We start from the raw sequence: 17,548 nt of genomic DNA on the forward strand, positions 1-17,548 counted from the left end.
CTCTGCCCTGAATGAAAACAGCATCCGCGCAAATCCCTGCATTCAGAGGCTTAACATGGACATTTTCTCCTGACGCAAAAGCCCATCATGAGGCACACTGATCTGGCACTATGCAGGAATAGCTCAGCAAAGATCCTGTATCAACAACCAAAGCAGTTCAACATCTCCTACCTGAAACCGTCCCATCTGGAGAACGCTGGCTCCTGCTGTGGAAGGCAAAGCACCGCTCTCTCCACCACATGATGCTGAAGCTAGGCAAAAGGAGAATGGGATTAAGACAACAACGAGCTACAAATTATTGAAATTCTAACTATTTCTTTTTATCTACTGCAAACTCAAATACCAGTTAACTCCCAACAGGCCTCTGGATTCACGAAACCTGATATACTTTTTCAGCTTTACCATACAGAATATCAAACAGCAATGTTAACATTAAGTATTTTTCTATAAAGTCTCCCTACACATATATATACATGCATACTTGCTAAAGTGTATATATATGTATACTTGCTAAAAGTACACTTTTAGGTAGCAGTAATAAAAATGCACACTGATTTCAAACAGGGATGTGAAATAGCCAAAGAATAAAAAAAAAGTACTGAAATTCATGTAAGAAAAAGCTCATTTTAACTCTATACCCACATTGACTACCTAAATTTCATAAACACTGGGACAATTTATTAATAGAAAAGTAGTAAGTGGAAGATATGCTATAAACCGCATTTACTTGAAGCAGCCAATCTGAAGCTTTCAGAGCTGGATTCTTAGGTGTGAGCTCTTAATTTTGTTGCTGGATGCACTGGCAGCATAAGGTTACAAAGCTGAGAAATAACATTCTATTTTTAAATCAGTTCTGTTGGACACCTTGCTGTGTTTATTAAGCAACTTCCCGGTTTGTTTACTTTTGCCTTCTAAACTTTAGCAGGCAAAAATCAACTCATTTTCTAGTGGACAAATGAGTTCTACAGTACAGTTCACTACTGACACACCAAAATGGGAATATTTTATTTTCCTACTGGGTTTATTAGCTTCTGAAGGTTTGTCATTGAACTTCAGAGGCACATGCAAGTTAAATAATGTTTACTGGATGGTTCAGAAATAATGTTAGTATCACATTAACAGTTTCTTTTAAAAAAGAAATTAAAACGATCAGGGCAATACTGACAGGAAAGTTCTCAGACTCCTTTGCAAGCTGTTGGGTTACATCCCCCATTCCCCTGCAACAGTTGAACTAATTTAGATTTGAAAGTCATTGATCATTCAGATTTCAATTGCTGATCATCCAGTCAGCCTTCAGTTGTTCTAAAACAGCCAGAAGGGAATCTGGTTTTTCTACTATCTATCTTAATTTTTCAGTAGTTTAAACATAATTTGTCTATTTAAATAGAAAGCAAACACTCTTAAGTTAGGAAGAGGTATCCTACATATAGAACACAGCATGATGATGCAAAATGAGAAGCCTTACTGTTGCTGCCAAGAACATAACACAAGACAGAAAACAGTTCCTTCAAATCTTGAAGCTCTACTTTAGCAGCACACTGCAGAGTCTTTGCAAGTCTTAATTTAGCATTTTGGACAGCTTTAAATCCTAAATGCGTTATTATAACATGCATATATCATTCCCCTCTCCTGGCCTAAAGTGGAAACTTTCATTTGAGTTACTAAAAACTAATATGATCCCCTTAAAGAACTGCCATTGTATAAAAAGACTATATCCTTCCAAATAGCTAATCTGTTCAATTTTGGATATATCTCTATGCTGAGAAGCCATCTAAAATAATCCAGGCTGTCTTACCATCCCTCAGAGATTGTGCTGCTGTGGACACCAGCCCGGTAACCGTTGTAGATGCTGCTGAGGGCAGAGACTACAGGTTGAAGGGGAAAAACAAAACAAAATAAAATTAAAACAACAAGCAGTTTGATTGAATGCCAACAAATCCACCCTACTGCATATTACATAATCTTTTATTTCCACCAGGGTCAAAGTATGACCCATGACAAGACCAATGCAACAGTTTTTAACCCCCAAAGCAACCAACATCAGCAAGAGATTCTGCCATCGGCAGAACAGGCCCTTTTGCTTTGCCGAGCTAACGCATTAAGTAGCCACTTGGAGATCACGATGTCAATCATTACCTTCATTTTGCATCCAAGGTTGTTATTATAGTCTTCTAAAATTTCAGATCCACACTTTAAACATCCCTCCCAAATTAAGACTGACATATATTGTTTAGTGCTCGTTCTCCTTGTTATATAGCCACTCCCCTTCTAGTTTGGTGACATTAATGACATCACCAGAAAAGCTGGATTAAGAACCAATACCAAAACCAGCCTCAGGAAACACGTAATCTATTGCAACATGGAGATTTTTCCTATTTTGGTTGACTCAGTCCCACAAACTGGAAGATGACTCTTCTTTTTTATTTTTAAAAGCCTAAATACTGGTGTAGTCACATTAAAGGCAGTGACCTCAGAGCACGACCTTGAGAAAACACTGAAGTTTTTCAAGACTACTAAACTGCCAACAATGCAAACGTACACAGGCAGGAGCAGATGTCACTGGAACAGTCTCTGGACTAAGGGTTCTTCTCAGCTTAGCATCCAGATCTTCCAGTGGCTGTTGGGACTGAGAAAGGAAAGAGTAAACAGCAGTCCCAGCCTGGGAAGAATACATCACATTTGAGAAACAGCCACATTTAATGCTAAAATTTAAAGCAGTCAGTACAGCTTCCATATTTCCATCGGGTTCCTACATGTTTACATTTAACATGTATAGCGCACTAAGACTGGAAGCAATTTAAGCAACGTGTGTGTGGGGGGAAGCAAAAAACAAAACAAACAAAAAACCCCCACCAAACAACAACAACAAAAAGGCATCAACTGAAACTCCTGTTTTTCCTGCATGAGGTTTGCATTCCTGCTCCTAAGAACTGAGCAAAGATGGTGCAAGCCTCTGATTCTACATTTTTTGGTTGGAGGATAACCAAGGTAATTTGTATCATGGATTATCTAAAAGCTTGATGAAAGTAAGTCGATTAGAAAAAAAAGAACCTCACAGAAAAATTCAAAAATATGCCCATAATTTCAAAAGTAAGCACGGATAAAGCAAGACTGAGGATAATACAAAATAAAATAAATTTAAAAAACCTCACACACCACATTTACAAGTTCCCTCAAAGAAACTATCTGGATTGATTGACTTGAAGAGAAGGACAGAAAGAGGCAGAATCTCTCTCAAATATGCCTATTACTTAGATTTCAGCTGTTTGAGTTGGCATCCGAGATGTTTTTCAAACTTGGCCAATTGAATTGGGGAGGGGAAGAGAAGAAGAATCACGTAAAAGTTTGGATTCACTCAAAATTATTAACTAGGGCCATACCCATAAGACACTTATGGAAGAAGAAAGTGTTGGCAGATATCACTAAGTTGCAACCACCCCATGGAGTAGAAACTTTCATCCAAACTTTGGCATCATTAATCTTTCCAAGTCTTTTATATTAAAAAGCTAGATCTGTGTTTAGAACTAAAGCTGAAGTCACAGCAACATAAAAACATTACCTTCTACTTTCAATAAATTGAAAGTTAGAGGTACACAAAAGCATAAAGATGCTTTCAACAGGTTGCTAAGATGACACTCTTTCCAAATTGTGGATTTCAGAACACAACCAAAAAAACTAAAAACAATGAACCCTATATGAAATCCACCCAAATAAAAAAGGAGCACAAGAAGATGCAGACTTCTCCATTCAGAAATCCAAATGCTTAGCAGACAAGTGAGCTAATTTAATTCAATAAAACTGTAAAATAAAGAGGACGTTTCACCTGAAATACTGTGTAATTCTCATCACTTATGCTCACAAGAAGATATGTGCTTCAAGTAAACAAAGAGCTGAGTTACCAGAATGATCAGGAAGTAAAGATTTCCTTATGGAACAAGGGTACCAAAATGAAGCTTGAAATATTAATATAAATACACTTCAAAAAGCAAATAAGGAATAAACAGAACAGGTATTTAAGATTAGGGAACAAGCTATCCAGAACCAGCCTTGAGATGACGAGTACTTTGTCTGCAAATTAGGAGTCTGGTACTAAGACAAAAAAAAACCAATCCAAAGTTGCGTAATGAGGTACCGACAGAAGCAGTAAGGAAGGCAAGCCTATCTAGTCTAAGAGAAGCCAGTAATTTTCCAGATAGTATTATGTGATAGCAACAAAGGCTCTTAACAGTCAATTAGATTTGATCCAGTTGGTCTCCTCCGATTTTGTCTCACTCCCAGACAGGCTTTAGAGTTCAAACGAGAAGTGAAATTAGGTAAGCTGTTTGCAGAGGACAAGAAGAAAGGGATCTATATTTGTGCTTCCTCCATACCACAAATCCTGCCAGGAACACCTACAACAAACAGGAATAGCCTTTTGCACTGGTATAGTGGCTTGAGTCACGTAAGTGGCTACAAGCGCTTTGAGTTTGGGGGAAAATATTACTAACATACCCAGTTCCAAGCAATGACAATAAAAAGGACTATGAACTTAGTATGACTGATTTTAACCAGCTGCCTCCAGATCCATTTGCTACCCTTGCTCATGGTAAGAACGCAGATAAGAATTATCACCAAATCCTTATCGTCTCCTCTTGAGTTAAACCATGCTTCAGAAAGAACTGGCTGAAAGACAAACCAGCTTCTGCCTCCAGAAGAAGAAAAAAAAAGCTGGAAGAAAAACTACGGAAGTTATTCAGCGACTTGCTCAGTTTGGATGCAGAAGATACACATTTCCTGATTACTCAATGCAGGAATGTGCCCCATTCAGCCTGGCAGAGAGAACCTGCGTAAAACCAAATACAGCAGCACTCCTTTCCATTACAGGTTTCAAGAGCCAGGCATTCACCTTCTTAGTTTTCTTACATAAGGAGCACACAAATTTCTGCCTTTTCACACCAAATAATACTTTCCAAATAGTGGAATGATTCTCATTAAAAAGAAGAGACAACCAAGAAGTAGTTCTGGACACAGAGGCCACCTATGAGGACTCCTTGATTAAGGTCACTGATTTTAATTTGCTCCATCAGATGAAGACCAAAAGGTGGTAGAGCAGGAACAGACGGGACGAGATGTCAACTTTGAGCACATTGTAACTTCGATCCACTAGACTGTTTCCTTTCTAACCTCCAGGACAAACTCTACGCATACTTCATCTAAGAGAGATTCTTAAGAGATCACAAAATAATGACATTTACTAGGAGAATTAGAGAAACTACTGAATAAAGACAGAACTTCTGCACAGAGAGCACTGGAAGAAAAAAACAACACTGTCCAAGTTAAAAAGGGACTACTAATGTCAAAACCTACATAAAACCACATGAAAGCAGCTAACAGGCCCTGCTGCTCAACACTACTCATGTCTTTAGAACCAGGTAATACCATGGTTCTTATATTTGAAAGACAGAAATGGAAATACCATTCCAATGGTATCTTTGAAGATCAGCACCCTAGTACATGTAATTCAGTTTCTATGGTTGTATCTGTAGAACGTGAGCCATGACAGCTCATTAACCAAAGTTGCCTTAACACAGTTTAAATTTTCTAACACTGTTCCTTTGGTATGACAGTCAGCTTCAGTCCTTTCGGGTAGAAGTTTTCTCATCAAGCTACTGTAAATCCCACAAAAGGAGGAGCTTGCAAAGAACTAAAATAGCCTTTAAAGTTGTTTTTTGTTGCTTTTTTTTTTTAAATTCCCTTCCACAGGTGAAACTTGAATTCAAGAGCTCCATTGCAAGAGATGAGCGTAGGTTTACCAGAGTGTTACGGAGAGGCCTTTATCAGGGTTAGCTCAGTCTGCTTTCAACTTCTCAGTGGTCAAGCAAACAAAAAAGAAATCAAGCCATAATGCCAATAAGTACGGTACAAATTGTCATACTATTTTATTGGAATTACTTTAAAATTATAGTTAAGACTTAAGTGAATAATTCCTTTCTATAAAAAAGAACAGACTGCAATTCAAGTGTAGCTTTTGGACACATGTTCTAAGCCTATTCACTGTGGATTTAAGCCACAGGTGGATGAGGTTTATACTATAAGCAGCACATGTACCCCAAAACCAACTACATTTAAGATGGAATTACTCTGAGCCTTAAGCAGGCACCACTAGGTACCCACTTGAATCATATCTTTACAGGTTTGAATATAAAATTGGGATGATAATTCTGTGCCACATATACTTTAGTACAATTCTGTAGAAAGCCATCTTTGTGCTTACTCAACAAACTTCTTTCAAAAGTAGCACAGTTCTGTCTCACGGGTTTTGTTTAGTTATTTTTTCAGCTTTTCTTCGCATACTGAAGTGTTCTCATGTCACATCTCATTGCACAATATTTAGTAGATGCAAAAACCAGTTTTGTCTTAACACAGTTCTTCCAATTAGAGGTTGGTTTTGGTTTGGGAGGGGGCATTTGTTTTGGTTTGGTTTTTCTTCCTTTCTTTTCTTTAAATAGAAGTGAAGACATTTAATCTTTGTGGTCTTGAGGTGATCACCTGTTCACTTTACCTACAAAATATCCACGCTAACTATTGCGTACAAGGACAGAATATGAGCAAGGGAAGCCATTGTTTCATTTCAACTCAGGTTTATGATCAGGAGCTTCAAATATCTTTTGCAAATTTGAAAGCCTAGTGAAACCAGAGTGTAGTAATAACCACAAAACCAAACAAAACCAGGAATCCACAAAGCCAGTCATATTGCATTTTCATTAACATTTAATTGCAGCATATACTGCTTCCCTAAAGAGCTATTATTTTGCTACTATACCCTTTTCAAGAAGAAAACTGGTTCTGGTTTTATGAAGACACTCACCTGTGTTATGATTAAAAAAAAACCCAACCCTCTAAAGTTCAGGTTAACACACTAAAAAACCCCAAGCCTGATTAATTGTTCCTGTACTTCAGGCACTGGATGCAGCATCCTGAAGGGGAGGCTACATATCCAGTGCTGAATTGACTCTGGCTACGGCTATAGTTACACAAAAGGGGTTACTCAGTCAGAAGAAAAGAAAAACAAAGACATTAATAACATGCAATGGAGAGTTTAAAACATGCTCTTTGAAAGGAAAAGCATCAGATAAAAATCTGCCAAGCCGTCGTGTAGCACCTGAGTTAGTGAAGGTCCTGGAAAAGGTGGCAGCGGCTCACTGGATGGAGTGCCAGCCGGAAGTTCAGAACCTACTGGTAGCACCTATGGATAACGAAGAGGAAACGCGAGTCCATCAGACATGGAACAACAGAAGGATCAGATACCAAGCTACAGGCAGTCATGTCATACAAAAGAAGCCTCAGCATTTTTTTCTGTAGAGGCTGCCTTCCTGGCATGTTAGCATAGAGTCTTAAGGGAATTTTGCAACGAAGTTGGGGGAAGCCATTTGTTTGCTTTTGGTTTATTCCTTTAAGGCAGGTTATCTTTAGGCAACAAAATTTCCAGTTTAAACAAGCTGCTGTGTCCAGGAGCAAAGCATCTTGGGGATATTATTTTTGAGTCTGCAAGAAATGCAATACAATACAAGAAATACAATAATTCTTCCAAAACGCAATTAAGTTTCCAATAGGCTTAATTTATAAAAGGGTGCAATAATGCACTCAATCTCCTTACAACAGATCTACATTAACTGCCCATTAGCAACAGCAACCTCCGTGCTTCTGGCAAATTGTTCCAAGCAACATGACTTGAGAAGAGGAACTGTCATGCCTGAGGATGTCTCCATTTGTTGAGAAGCAGACTGATAGACGTCTCGCACCAATCTCTTGATCCATCAATTTTTTTGAACCTGAAGGGTATTGTTATTGATGACCCACAGAAGATGACTAGGCCATGCAACTGGGTAGGGGGAAGTCATCCAGGTTATGTGGAAGAGGTTAGAGAGACTGGAAAGGTTAACAGGAGACATCAAAGACTCCCCACCAGGTCAGATAGCACATTCCAGTTAGTTATTTCCATTGTTAGGGAAGAGGGAAGTTCTAGGAATTAAGTGATCCATTACACAATTTGGAATTCTTATTCTCAGCTGTAATCTTGAGGTTTGACCATGACTTTGAAGTTTGAGAAGCACATGACAGCCTTATGAGTTATAGCGTTGGGCAGCTGCCTTCCCTTGTACGACAGCGAGCACTGCTGGATCTTGGCCCAAAGTCTACTCTGGTCCTCAACAAGCAGAACCAGTTCTAGCTCGCAGTCATGTTACCACAGCTTAATTAATGGTTCAAATTGCAGCAATAACTGCCCGGTGAAGACACACTCCATAGTCATCTATCCTCCCAAAAATGTTTCAGCAGGAACAACGCCAAGTTGCGTTACCTCAGCTTTTTTGTGCACTAGGAACATACACCTGGACATTACCTCTTCTGAGGCATGATGAATTTTTAAGCTGGGGTAAATTAATAATTTAGTTTATAAATAAGAGGCAAAACATACTTTAAATACATTCATAAGAAAAGTCAAAACACATTGAACTGTCTAGGTTAACAGGACGGCCATAAAATAAAACACACACAGAGTTTAGTAAACCTGAGAAAACCAAAGCAATAAGCTCCTTAAAGCACAAAAACAATTCAGAAAGTGAATCTAAAATTAAGCTTCAAAAAAAACCCAAACTAATTTATAAGTGAAAACTTCAGAGAGCAGGTAGTTTTTCCACAACGGACAAAAGCCCCAAACATTGATTATATTTAAACCCAAACCTTTGTAATTACAGGTTTGCAATTAGCAGGTTTTTAACTGTTCCAACTGTTCCTGAACTTATACCAGTTTCTATTATTTTCTAACCTTTCTTTTCTAACTCTCAACTTCATATCAATTTAAAGGAATGCCTCTGTGTCTGGATTTCCTTCACAACTTACTTGGCACATATTCCTGCTCCTCCATGGCAGAAATTTTCTACTTTGGATACAAAGAGTGCAAGGGAAAGACTACTAATGAGTGGAGATGCCAGGAGCATTAGCTCACTTCACATGCCCTGAAACCGGCTAATAGCAAGGCTGGCTAAAGACGACCAACACAAAGCATTGGTGAGTGGAAAAGAATATTACAGAAACAAAAAGCAATATTAAGGTTTTTTTTGTTTCTTAAACACCTGAAAGTTTCTTCAATCTATTTCCATTTAATTTTGAAAAAGAAAAGGCTACAATAGTTTAAAGTATTGAAATGCACTGTCTCCCAACACACGGAATCATTTAAAAGGAAACATGCATATATGTTTTCAGATATCCAGGTATCTTTTAAATTTCTCAAAATCCTGATTTCACAAATCTAACATGTGGAAGGAAGAGAATATCCAGGCACCACATAAGCAGTAGAGGACTTTTTAAAAAAACAACTTTAGTTGGGTTCACCCTTTCCTTCAAGGAACAGGCTAATGAGAAGAAGCAAAGCTAATCTTATCCTGAGTATTTTACGAAACATAAAACCACCCTGTCTCATTCTAGTGATCATGTACAAGATCAAAAGCTCTTTAAAGCAAGCCTTCAAAATTCTATTTGAAAAAAACAACAACAAAACAATCCACCAAAAAAAATCCACAGTTGTTTCACTCCTTGTATTTAGGAGTAGGAAAAATTAATAGTGATGCTAGAGAGTTCTCTCAGAGGCACAATATACAATTTTTTTTTTTTTTCAATATAGACAAAACCCCTCTTGGGACACATAAAAACAACCTAAGACAACCCTGCCTAAATAAATATTTTGCTTTAGAAAAGGGATTTTGCTCAAGAAACCTGCTTCCTACAATACTTGAATATTCACACAAACGTTGCATTTCTTACCGGTACCCTGCTAAGAGGGGGCTTTGAAGGAGAGGCCCCTGGTTTCACTACTGCTGTTGCAACGCTGCTCGATGCTGAAATATAGCTGACTGGGGTGATCACTTGCCCAGGAGTGGCAACCGGTGTCAGCACTGGCACGCCAGTTGGTCCAAGAGGCAAACTGCTGGGAGGTATACAAGTGCTAATGGATGTCAGGGGTTTCGTTGGTGCGACAGCAGTGGTTGGTATCCCAGGAATTACTGTAGTTTCCATCACCAAGGATGTCTCCAGAGATACTGATGGATGCGCTGTTCCCACATTACCATGTTCACTGAAGAGAGACCGTAGTTTTTCTTCCAGTGTCTTTATATCATCGATACCAGGAGCTTTAGACTGAGCATCAGCATCAGCCTCCAGACAGTGAATATGAGGCTGATTGGGTAACGGAGCTGGTTGAGGGTGGCTGTGTATCAAAGTTTGCTGTACTGCAGGCAAGTTAGTAACTGGCTGTGGTAATACACCAGGTAAGGGAACCTGGGGCAATATGGGTGTTGCACCTGGAATCTGGGGTAGGACAGGTGTCGATGTAATTCCTGATGGGACAAGTAAGGGATGTATCACTGGCTGAGTTACTGAACCACATGCGCTTGTTGCTACTGAAGATGATAAAGGTGCAGAGATCGGAAGAGATAAGCCAGCTGTGCTGCAGAGCTGTGATTTATCCATAGACTGCCCACTCTCGGGTACTGACTGTGGAGCACTTACAACTGTTGTTTCTGCCAGATTGGAGACAGAGCCGCTGCTACTCAGCTGAGAAAGCTGCAAAGCTGCATTCTGATCCAGAGACACAGCAACTGATGTCTGTGGTCCTGCCATACTACTTACAATCTGAGGAGTAGAATGAGATGTCACAGCTGGTGCAATGACACCAAGACCAGTGACACCAGAAACCTGGGTAGATGGCAGTGCCAAAGAAGAGGGTGTGCTGATACTGGGGGCAATGTCTCCAGTTACTGGTTGAGCAGGCTGAGACGTGGCAGATAAGGAGAAAGAAGGGGCGCTCACACTGGAAGTGACACCAGTCGACTGCTGTCCAGATTGTGAGGCTGGAGGTGGAGAAATAGAGCTTGGCACACTTGCGCTTGGTGCAACTCCAACAGCTGCGCTTTCTGAAGGCAAAGTAACAGATCCTGGAAGAGAAACACCTGTGCTGGAGGGAACAGATATTGAAGAAGCAGCCACAGATGCAGAAGGCGCACCACTGCCCGCCATGGTAGAAAGTGCAGGTGGAAATGGTGGTACTGTTTGATTGAACACTGGAGGAGCTGTACTAGGTCCTTCTGTCATCTGAGCATGCCCCATCTCAGAGAAAGCTTGCTGCAAGCTCAGTGATGATGCCGAGTGGGAGAGATTCATTCCAGGACCATGCAGTGAAGATGCAGCAACTGGAAGAACAGAATAATATCAGTCCATTTGGAAAGGTTCATTACAGTATTATTGTCTATTGCTAGACTAAGATCACATTTACCTCTCAGCATAATAAAAGACAATTATAAATCCAGGCTTACAGTAAAATACAGAGTTAAGGTTTCAGACTCTTGCAGAGAGACCATCGATATTTTTTCCCTGAGAATCCTGCATAATATCACCCAACTTATAATCACTTCTTACCAGCACAAATAGTTCCTTACTTCCCCAAATACTTCAAAGAAGTGTTTAGGAACAGTTTAGTTAAATAACTTCACAGTTTTGATGAACATGGCTTGAATCTCAGATTTTAGGAGTGCAGATTACTTACCCATATCTGAAGTTTCTTTACCTCCAGGAAGAGTGGATGTGAAAAGGCCCTGTTCTTTTAACCGACTCTCAGGGACAGGGCTGACAATAAACCGCCTTCCAGCAGAATGGACAACCTGGGTAAAGGAGCTAGGAGGAACCCCTAAACAGAAAGAAGTTACATATTTAGTGATACATGGTTGTAGCTAAATACATAACCTGCAATATGGAATGTGCACTCCATCATACAAAATAAAAACTTGGCTGCACCCATCTGCTGAAACAGAAAAAGGTAACTGTTGGGGGGGTAAAAAAAAAAAAAAAAAAAAAAAATCACAAAAGACTTACCTATTCTTTGTGGCATGGAAGATGTAGGATCTGGCTGTTTGAACTCTAATTTCTGTAAAGTAAGATAAAATTTAAAGTTCTATTCTGAAACAGAAACCCACAAGATAGTTCTTAAAATGCTAGCTTACTGAAATGTGGCATTTAAGGTAAGCGGTACCTTGGGCCCAAACACCATTGCCAAACTAGTGGAATTCTGCCCAGGTAAATGTCAGCTACTGTGCTTCTAGAGCACTTGGTGACTGTCAATATAAAAAATTGATCTAAATACTTTTTTGTTAACAGGCAGTCCAACTGATTTCCTTAAATATTCTGCAGATAAGTGGATGTTTCAAATTCGTTCTGGGTGGAAATAAGGCAGAGATTCAGGAAATGTCACGCCTTCTTATTCCCAGGAAGAAGTTTCAAAACTTGTGTTTTCTAACCAAGCCATCTGATCTCTTAGTAAGTAGATTGCTGAGTAGAGGGCCGAAGTCCGGGCTCTCAGTGTTTAGTGAGCAGCACAGAGCTGTGGGTTTTAGTGTCCTGACTCACAATAAGCTCAAATCCAAGAAGCCTCAGCATTTAACACTGTCTATTTATTGGACTCTTAGGAGATTTAGAAGCTTCAGAAGTGTTAGAACACATCAAAAAGCAAGAGATGTACATTATTTAGCTTTCTAAATTCATTTAAGGCTCTCATCCTGATATGAAGCTTTCTCTGTTTGTCTTTTCATTTAATTATTAAGCTTTGATACTTCTCATGAAATAAAGTTTTGGTTTCTGACTAGCTCTAGTCACAAAACCATACCACCCAAAATGGAAAATAAAAATAGCTATGGCAATCTGTCCTTTACGTACCTGTGACCCTGGAAAGAATCCATCCTCTTTTGTCTGCATACTCTCCAAACCCTGATCACCTTCTGCCTCCACACTGACATCCTCGCTTAGCATTTCATCTGCTTTCTCAATAATCTCTCGTACCTGTTCTACAAACGAGTCTCTCTCGGTTGCTAAAATAAACTCATTCTGCACCTGTAAAGAGAACAAAGCAACAATAATTTTCCACAAATTGTTTCAAAATTATATATTGAATAACCCTAATTTACTTGTGGTGTTACTGTTTGTCCTCCCTGTTCTTAGGTACAAGATAGAGATGCTGACACCTTAGAGAAAAACAATTGTTTCTAAAATTATCTCCAGCACAGAAGTATTTGCCCTGGTTTACTCTGTGCTATGGAACTAAGTTCAGTCTCACTTCTTCATCAAATTTGCACCTCATTCTTTGCTTAGCATAGTGACATTTAAAATTAACAGCCTTATCTTACTGCAGTTCCTCATATCCAATGTAATGCACATTAAGAGCCACATTTAAAAGAAACTAGAATATAAAAAAAAATTGAAAATTCTGTATTCCAAGATGTGGTCTGTGCTTCTCTCTTTCCATGCCATATAGAACTTCTTCTCTATGCAGGTTGTACATCACTAACTCACCAATGTCTGGCTGTAGTACATAAATGCAAGTATTAATTATGTTTCCCTACATAGGGAGAGTAAGATCGTTCAGCTTATCTAGTTTCAATACATTGTATTGCTTTATAAAAATACATTCTGCTGCTTACGTTGGAGGAAACAAGCTTAAACAAGTATACTTGGCACTTAAGACGACATTCCTAGTTTGGTCTGACCCATGAGAAAATTCTGTCTCCTGAAATAATACATGGTAGAACTGTCACGAGATAGTCTATGAAACAGAAGTAAAACTGTCAGTCACAGCACTTCTGCCTGGAAACACAAGAAAAGGGCTTCAGAGGTAAAGCCTGAGACATTGTTTTTGCATCAAGTTTCCAGGATGCTGGTTCAGAAAAAGGAAAGACAAGCATGATGTGCTTATATCAGCCTCTGCATTGCAGAATACTTACTAGCTATAGAAACCTTCAGAGCTTTAAGTTGAGCAATGACAGATACCCATACAGGGTACACCTAATAATATTCTGATTAAAAGGAAACCATAGAGTCTTATAGTCAAAAGTTTCTTCAACATCCAATAAAAAAACCAATGAGCACAAAGTTCCAGATTCAATTGGCTAAGTGCACACTTTCAGCTATGTGACTGCATTCTGGAGGCACAGTTCACTTATTTTGCTTCTACTCATCTTTAAATATCTGTAGGTTTTGTTATTTAGGGCTTTTTTTGTTTTGAATGTTTGTGGGGGGTTTTTTTAAATTAACTGTAGTGATCCTCCATAGGATCACTTCAGGTATGAGGGAAAAACATCTGTGTATTCTCTTCATATGTCTTAGCACTTACCTTCATGCTATTGACTTGTTTACACTGCCAATACACAGCCAAGCACCAATTTCTTCCTCTTTCTTGGAAAGCCATTAGTGGCAAAGAGATAATTTTACCCATGTTACTGATTTGCTTCCTTTTAAGAGGTATGAATCCAGCACACACCACTTATTATTATTCTGCCACCTCTCTAAGCTAAAAGATGAATACTGCACAGGTGCCTAAGCATCTGACCAAAGATACTGCTTTTTGTCATTCCCTCTCACTTCAGTGACACTAAAACAATCTCAGTTGCATTCAGATTGTACTAGCCCAGGAATAAAAGTTTAAATTTAAAAAAAAAAAGGGGGGGGGGGCAGGGAGGAGAAAGTTCTATTCCATGCCACGCAGTAATGTCCTTTAAATGTATCTCTACAAAGCAAGTTCTATATGGAAGAGTAATTCTGAAACACAGATGAGAAAGTAAGACTGCTCATGTTACTAGTGTGATTAAGACAGCATTCAAGTCTTCATCTCTAAAATATATCTTACCATAATTGAAGCTATTTCCTCAGGGTTGTCGCCATCCAGGTCAAATTTGAAAGTAACCATTTTCCGATTGTGTGTCTCCAGCTGGCATTCCACTACCCGATCACCTTTATTTGAAACCTAAAGCAAAGAAAACAACAATTTAAACTAAAAGCATGAGAATGTACGACGACAGAGACAAACCAGTGGTACTCCTCTGATACAAACACATTTTTTTTTTCCAGTCTAATAAATAGTGCCATGTACAGCACCATTTCATCTGAGGATCTGCCAAGTACTCAAACCCTCAAGCTCACCTCATCCACACTTCTCCAAAACTCCTGATGTTCCTTTGTTGCTTTCTAGTTTACAGGTCAGGCCACTGGACTACCTTTACTAGTAAGACTAAATCAATTATTCCAGAATAGTCTGCGGAATCACTTGTGGCTAAGCAAGCCAATTTTGCCATATCTAATGCTCCAAAAAACTCTAAACAGATTATATTTGGAAGGTTGATTCCAGAAGCAGTGTAACTTGTGTGCTCAGAGGGGGGACAAGATCACTCAAGACACAGATTCCTCAAAAGCAAATGAAATGTTTACACTCAAAAAAAGACATAATCACTACCAAACTCTCACTAAAATATAAAAATACTTACATTGAGAATTCTCAGTTTTGGCCTAGCAGTCTTTTCGTGGCGAGAGCGACTACGGACAGACCTCCGCATATGACGTTTAGTAGTCCTCCCTTCATGCCTTCCACTAGAAGCTGGAACATTCTCATTGCCATCACTCAATCCTGAAGCAACATCAGAATGTGCACTAAAAAACAAACAAACTTTACATGAGCATCCATGCACTCCATAACTGCAACAATACACTTTACCGTACCAGACGGTATTCTCTCCTGGATAGCAGTAGATGCTTGTTAATCACAGAGTAGGGAAGAGACCTGTCAGCACTTAGGGTTTGCCTGAACAGCAATTCTAATAGTATTTATTTAGCTACATATCTCTTGCAAACTGAGTCATACAAATAAATCTTCTGAATGTGTTTTCAAGCTATTTGGAGTTTGAATTCTGTTTAAGTGCAAAAAGGACAGAAAAATATCCCATATGATCCATTTGACATGACAAATAAAAAAGCATTAGGAGTTAAATCTCTATATACAATTCTGTTTACTCCATCCATACCCTGCTGTAAACCAAAACTTACTCCAACTCTCATTAACCCATTTTCCCCCTAGGAAGTTTATTTCCTCACATCCTCAAGAACACTCCCGGCAAAAAAAAAACCAGCCCTGGTGAAAAAAAGATACCTAGATATCCCCCAAGAAAGAATAATCTAACATAAGAAATTGAAATTCAGTTTGGTGAAAAGAAAACAATGCTTACCTATCCATAGAGGAAGCCAAAGGGGTAGACTGAGCAGGCTGCGTTGCTGGAAGAGTCTCTGAAGTAGTCGTCTGTGAGACTCCCTGAGAACCCTATGGATAGAAACCTACATCAAGAACTACACCAAAGAATATCATTCCTATACAAGTAACCCAGTGGTCTTCAGTGTTTCCTCCCAAATCAGTTGTAAAGCTGAAAGCACTACCTCTTTAGAACTTCAAACAGCTGGCATCTAGAGAGCTCTAATTTACAAAAGATTCTTGAGCAAACTGCAGTGAAGCAAATCATCGTCTGCAAAGGGGTGGGAAGAGGAAATCAGCCATCCTTTCTACTGCTACATGTCACTACAGTTTGCCATGCAACCAGTCTTACTAACAGAATGTGCAAAAGACAAGCCAACGCAGAATACAAAGAGAATTCAAATTCTCCCTAGCAAGAACAATGCTGCAGGGAATAGGCATGACAGATTCTCAAAGGCTATCAGTTGCAGTTTGTCTTTGATATGGCAAAAATGTTTTACAGTACTAGCAAGAAGTGAAGTGTTAACAGATTTTTGCCTGCAGGATGCACACTCACTTCCCAACAGAACAGCCAGTGGCAACAAGGTCCCCACATTGGCATGACATTCTGCTGTAAGAAAAAGGTCATTTGAAATATTAATTCCCAACTGAAGACAAGCATGGAAGGGACTAGTTCCCCACACACATACACCGTTGCATAATTCAAATGCCCCGAATGTATCACGACATTATATTCAACATATTTACCTCCAAAACTGCCTGCTGCGAGGAGGCAGATGAGGCCTGTTGTGCTAAACTCACTGTAGGCTGGGGCCCTTGAACCTGTCCTCCTAGGCTGCCCATGGGAACTAAAATGTTCTGCTCCACATACGGCTGCACAACAGGAGCAAGAAAGCCCGGCTGAGCCATTGCATCTGCAGGTAAGGGAGGGGACAGTACGGCAGAAGGAATGCTAGCAGAGGCCACAGCAGAGGAAGGTGCAATATTCGAGTCGCCTGGGTATTGAGGCGGCAGCCGAGATGGGAAGCCCTATAATAGAAACGAGGGAGTCAAGTTAGCAAGCATCTGAGCTAATTAGGAAACAAGAGATTAAAAAAAGAAAAAGTATCAGTTTCAGGGGCACGTTCCAACCTTCCATACTTCAAGCACTCCCAAAGACTATCTTCCCAGAGGAGCAGGGCAAACTGTTCACGTAGCCAAAGCTCAGCTTGTGAGTCACCATGCTCGAACAAGCAAATTCCTACTCAAAGTTCCAAGTCTTCAGCAAAACAATCTTCAGCTCCCAGCTCTTGCAGTTGCCTGCGTGGCTTAATATTTTCAGGCCTGAGACTTGAAATGAGTTTGAAGAATTTTCAGGCTGAACAACTACTGCTCATAAGGTGTTATGCAACTGCTGCTGACTCTTAAGACAAACAGCAAAAACGCTCTAGTGTTCTTCCTGTCCTCTCGTGATGA

At 39.5% G+C, this 17,548-nt stretch overlaps 1 protein-coding gene across 12 annotated transcripts in view; it reads right to left on the reverse strand.

Moving 5' to 3' along the window:
• Window positions 1–17,548, reverse strand: part of WNK1 (WNK lysine deficient protein kinase 1) — a 107,418-nt gene that overhangs the window by 14,502 nt on the left and 75,368 nt on the right. For 7 of the 12 annotated variants that reach the window (XM_065626905.1, XM_065626907.1, XM_065626904.1 and 4 more), the window contains exons 12-24: window positions 16,841–17,122; window positions 16,650–16,703; window positions 16,074–16,165; window positions 15,339–15,501; window positions 14,705–14,821; window positions 12,742–12,915; window positions 11,905–11,956; window positions 11,579–11,719; window positions 9,802–11,225; window positions 7,142–7,225; window positions 2,540–2,626; window positions 1,796–1,865; window positions 172–251 (exon numbers count right to left, since the gene is read on the reverse strand). In XM_065626905.1, the coding sequence (XP_065482977.1) occupies window positions 172–251; window positions 1,796–1,865; window positions 2,540–2,626; window positions 7,142–7,225; window positions 9,802–11,225; window positions 11,579–11,719; window positions 11,905–11,956; window positions 12,742–12,915; window positions 14,705–14,821; window positions 15,339–15,501; window positions 16,074–16,165; window positions 16,650–16,703; window positions 16,841–17,122 (2,820 nt within the window). The remainder of the gene's footprint in view (window positions 1–171; window positions 252–1,795; window positions 1,866–2,539; window positions 2,627–7,141; window positions 7,226–9,801; window positions 11,226–11,578; window positions 11,720–11,904; window positions 11,957–12,741; window positions 12,916–14,704; window positions 14,822–15,338; window positions 15,502–16,073; window positions 16,166–16,649; window positions 16,704–16,840; window positions 17,123–17,548) is intronic. The other 5 variants (XM_065626911.1, XM_065626910.1, XM_065626903.1 and 2 more) reach the window with 3 other exon arrangements.

The sequence above is a fragment of the Caloenas nicobarica genome, chromosome 1 (assembly GCF_036013445.1).
Source record: "Caloenas nicobarica isolate bCalNic1 chromosome 1, bCalNic1.hap1, whole genome shotgun sequence".
Classification (NCBI taxonomy): domain Eukaryota; kingdom Metazoa; phylum Chordata; class Aves; order Columbiformes; family Columbidae; genus Caloenas; species Caloenas nicobarica.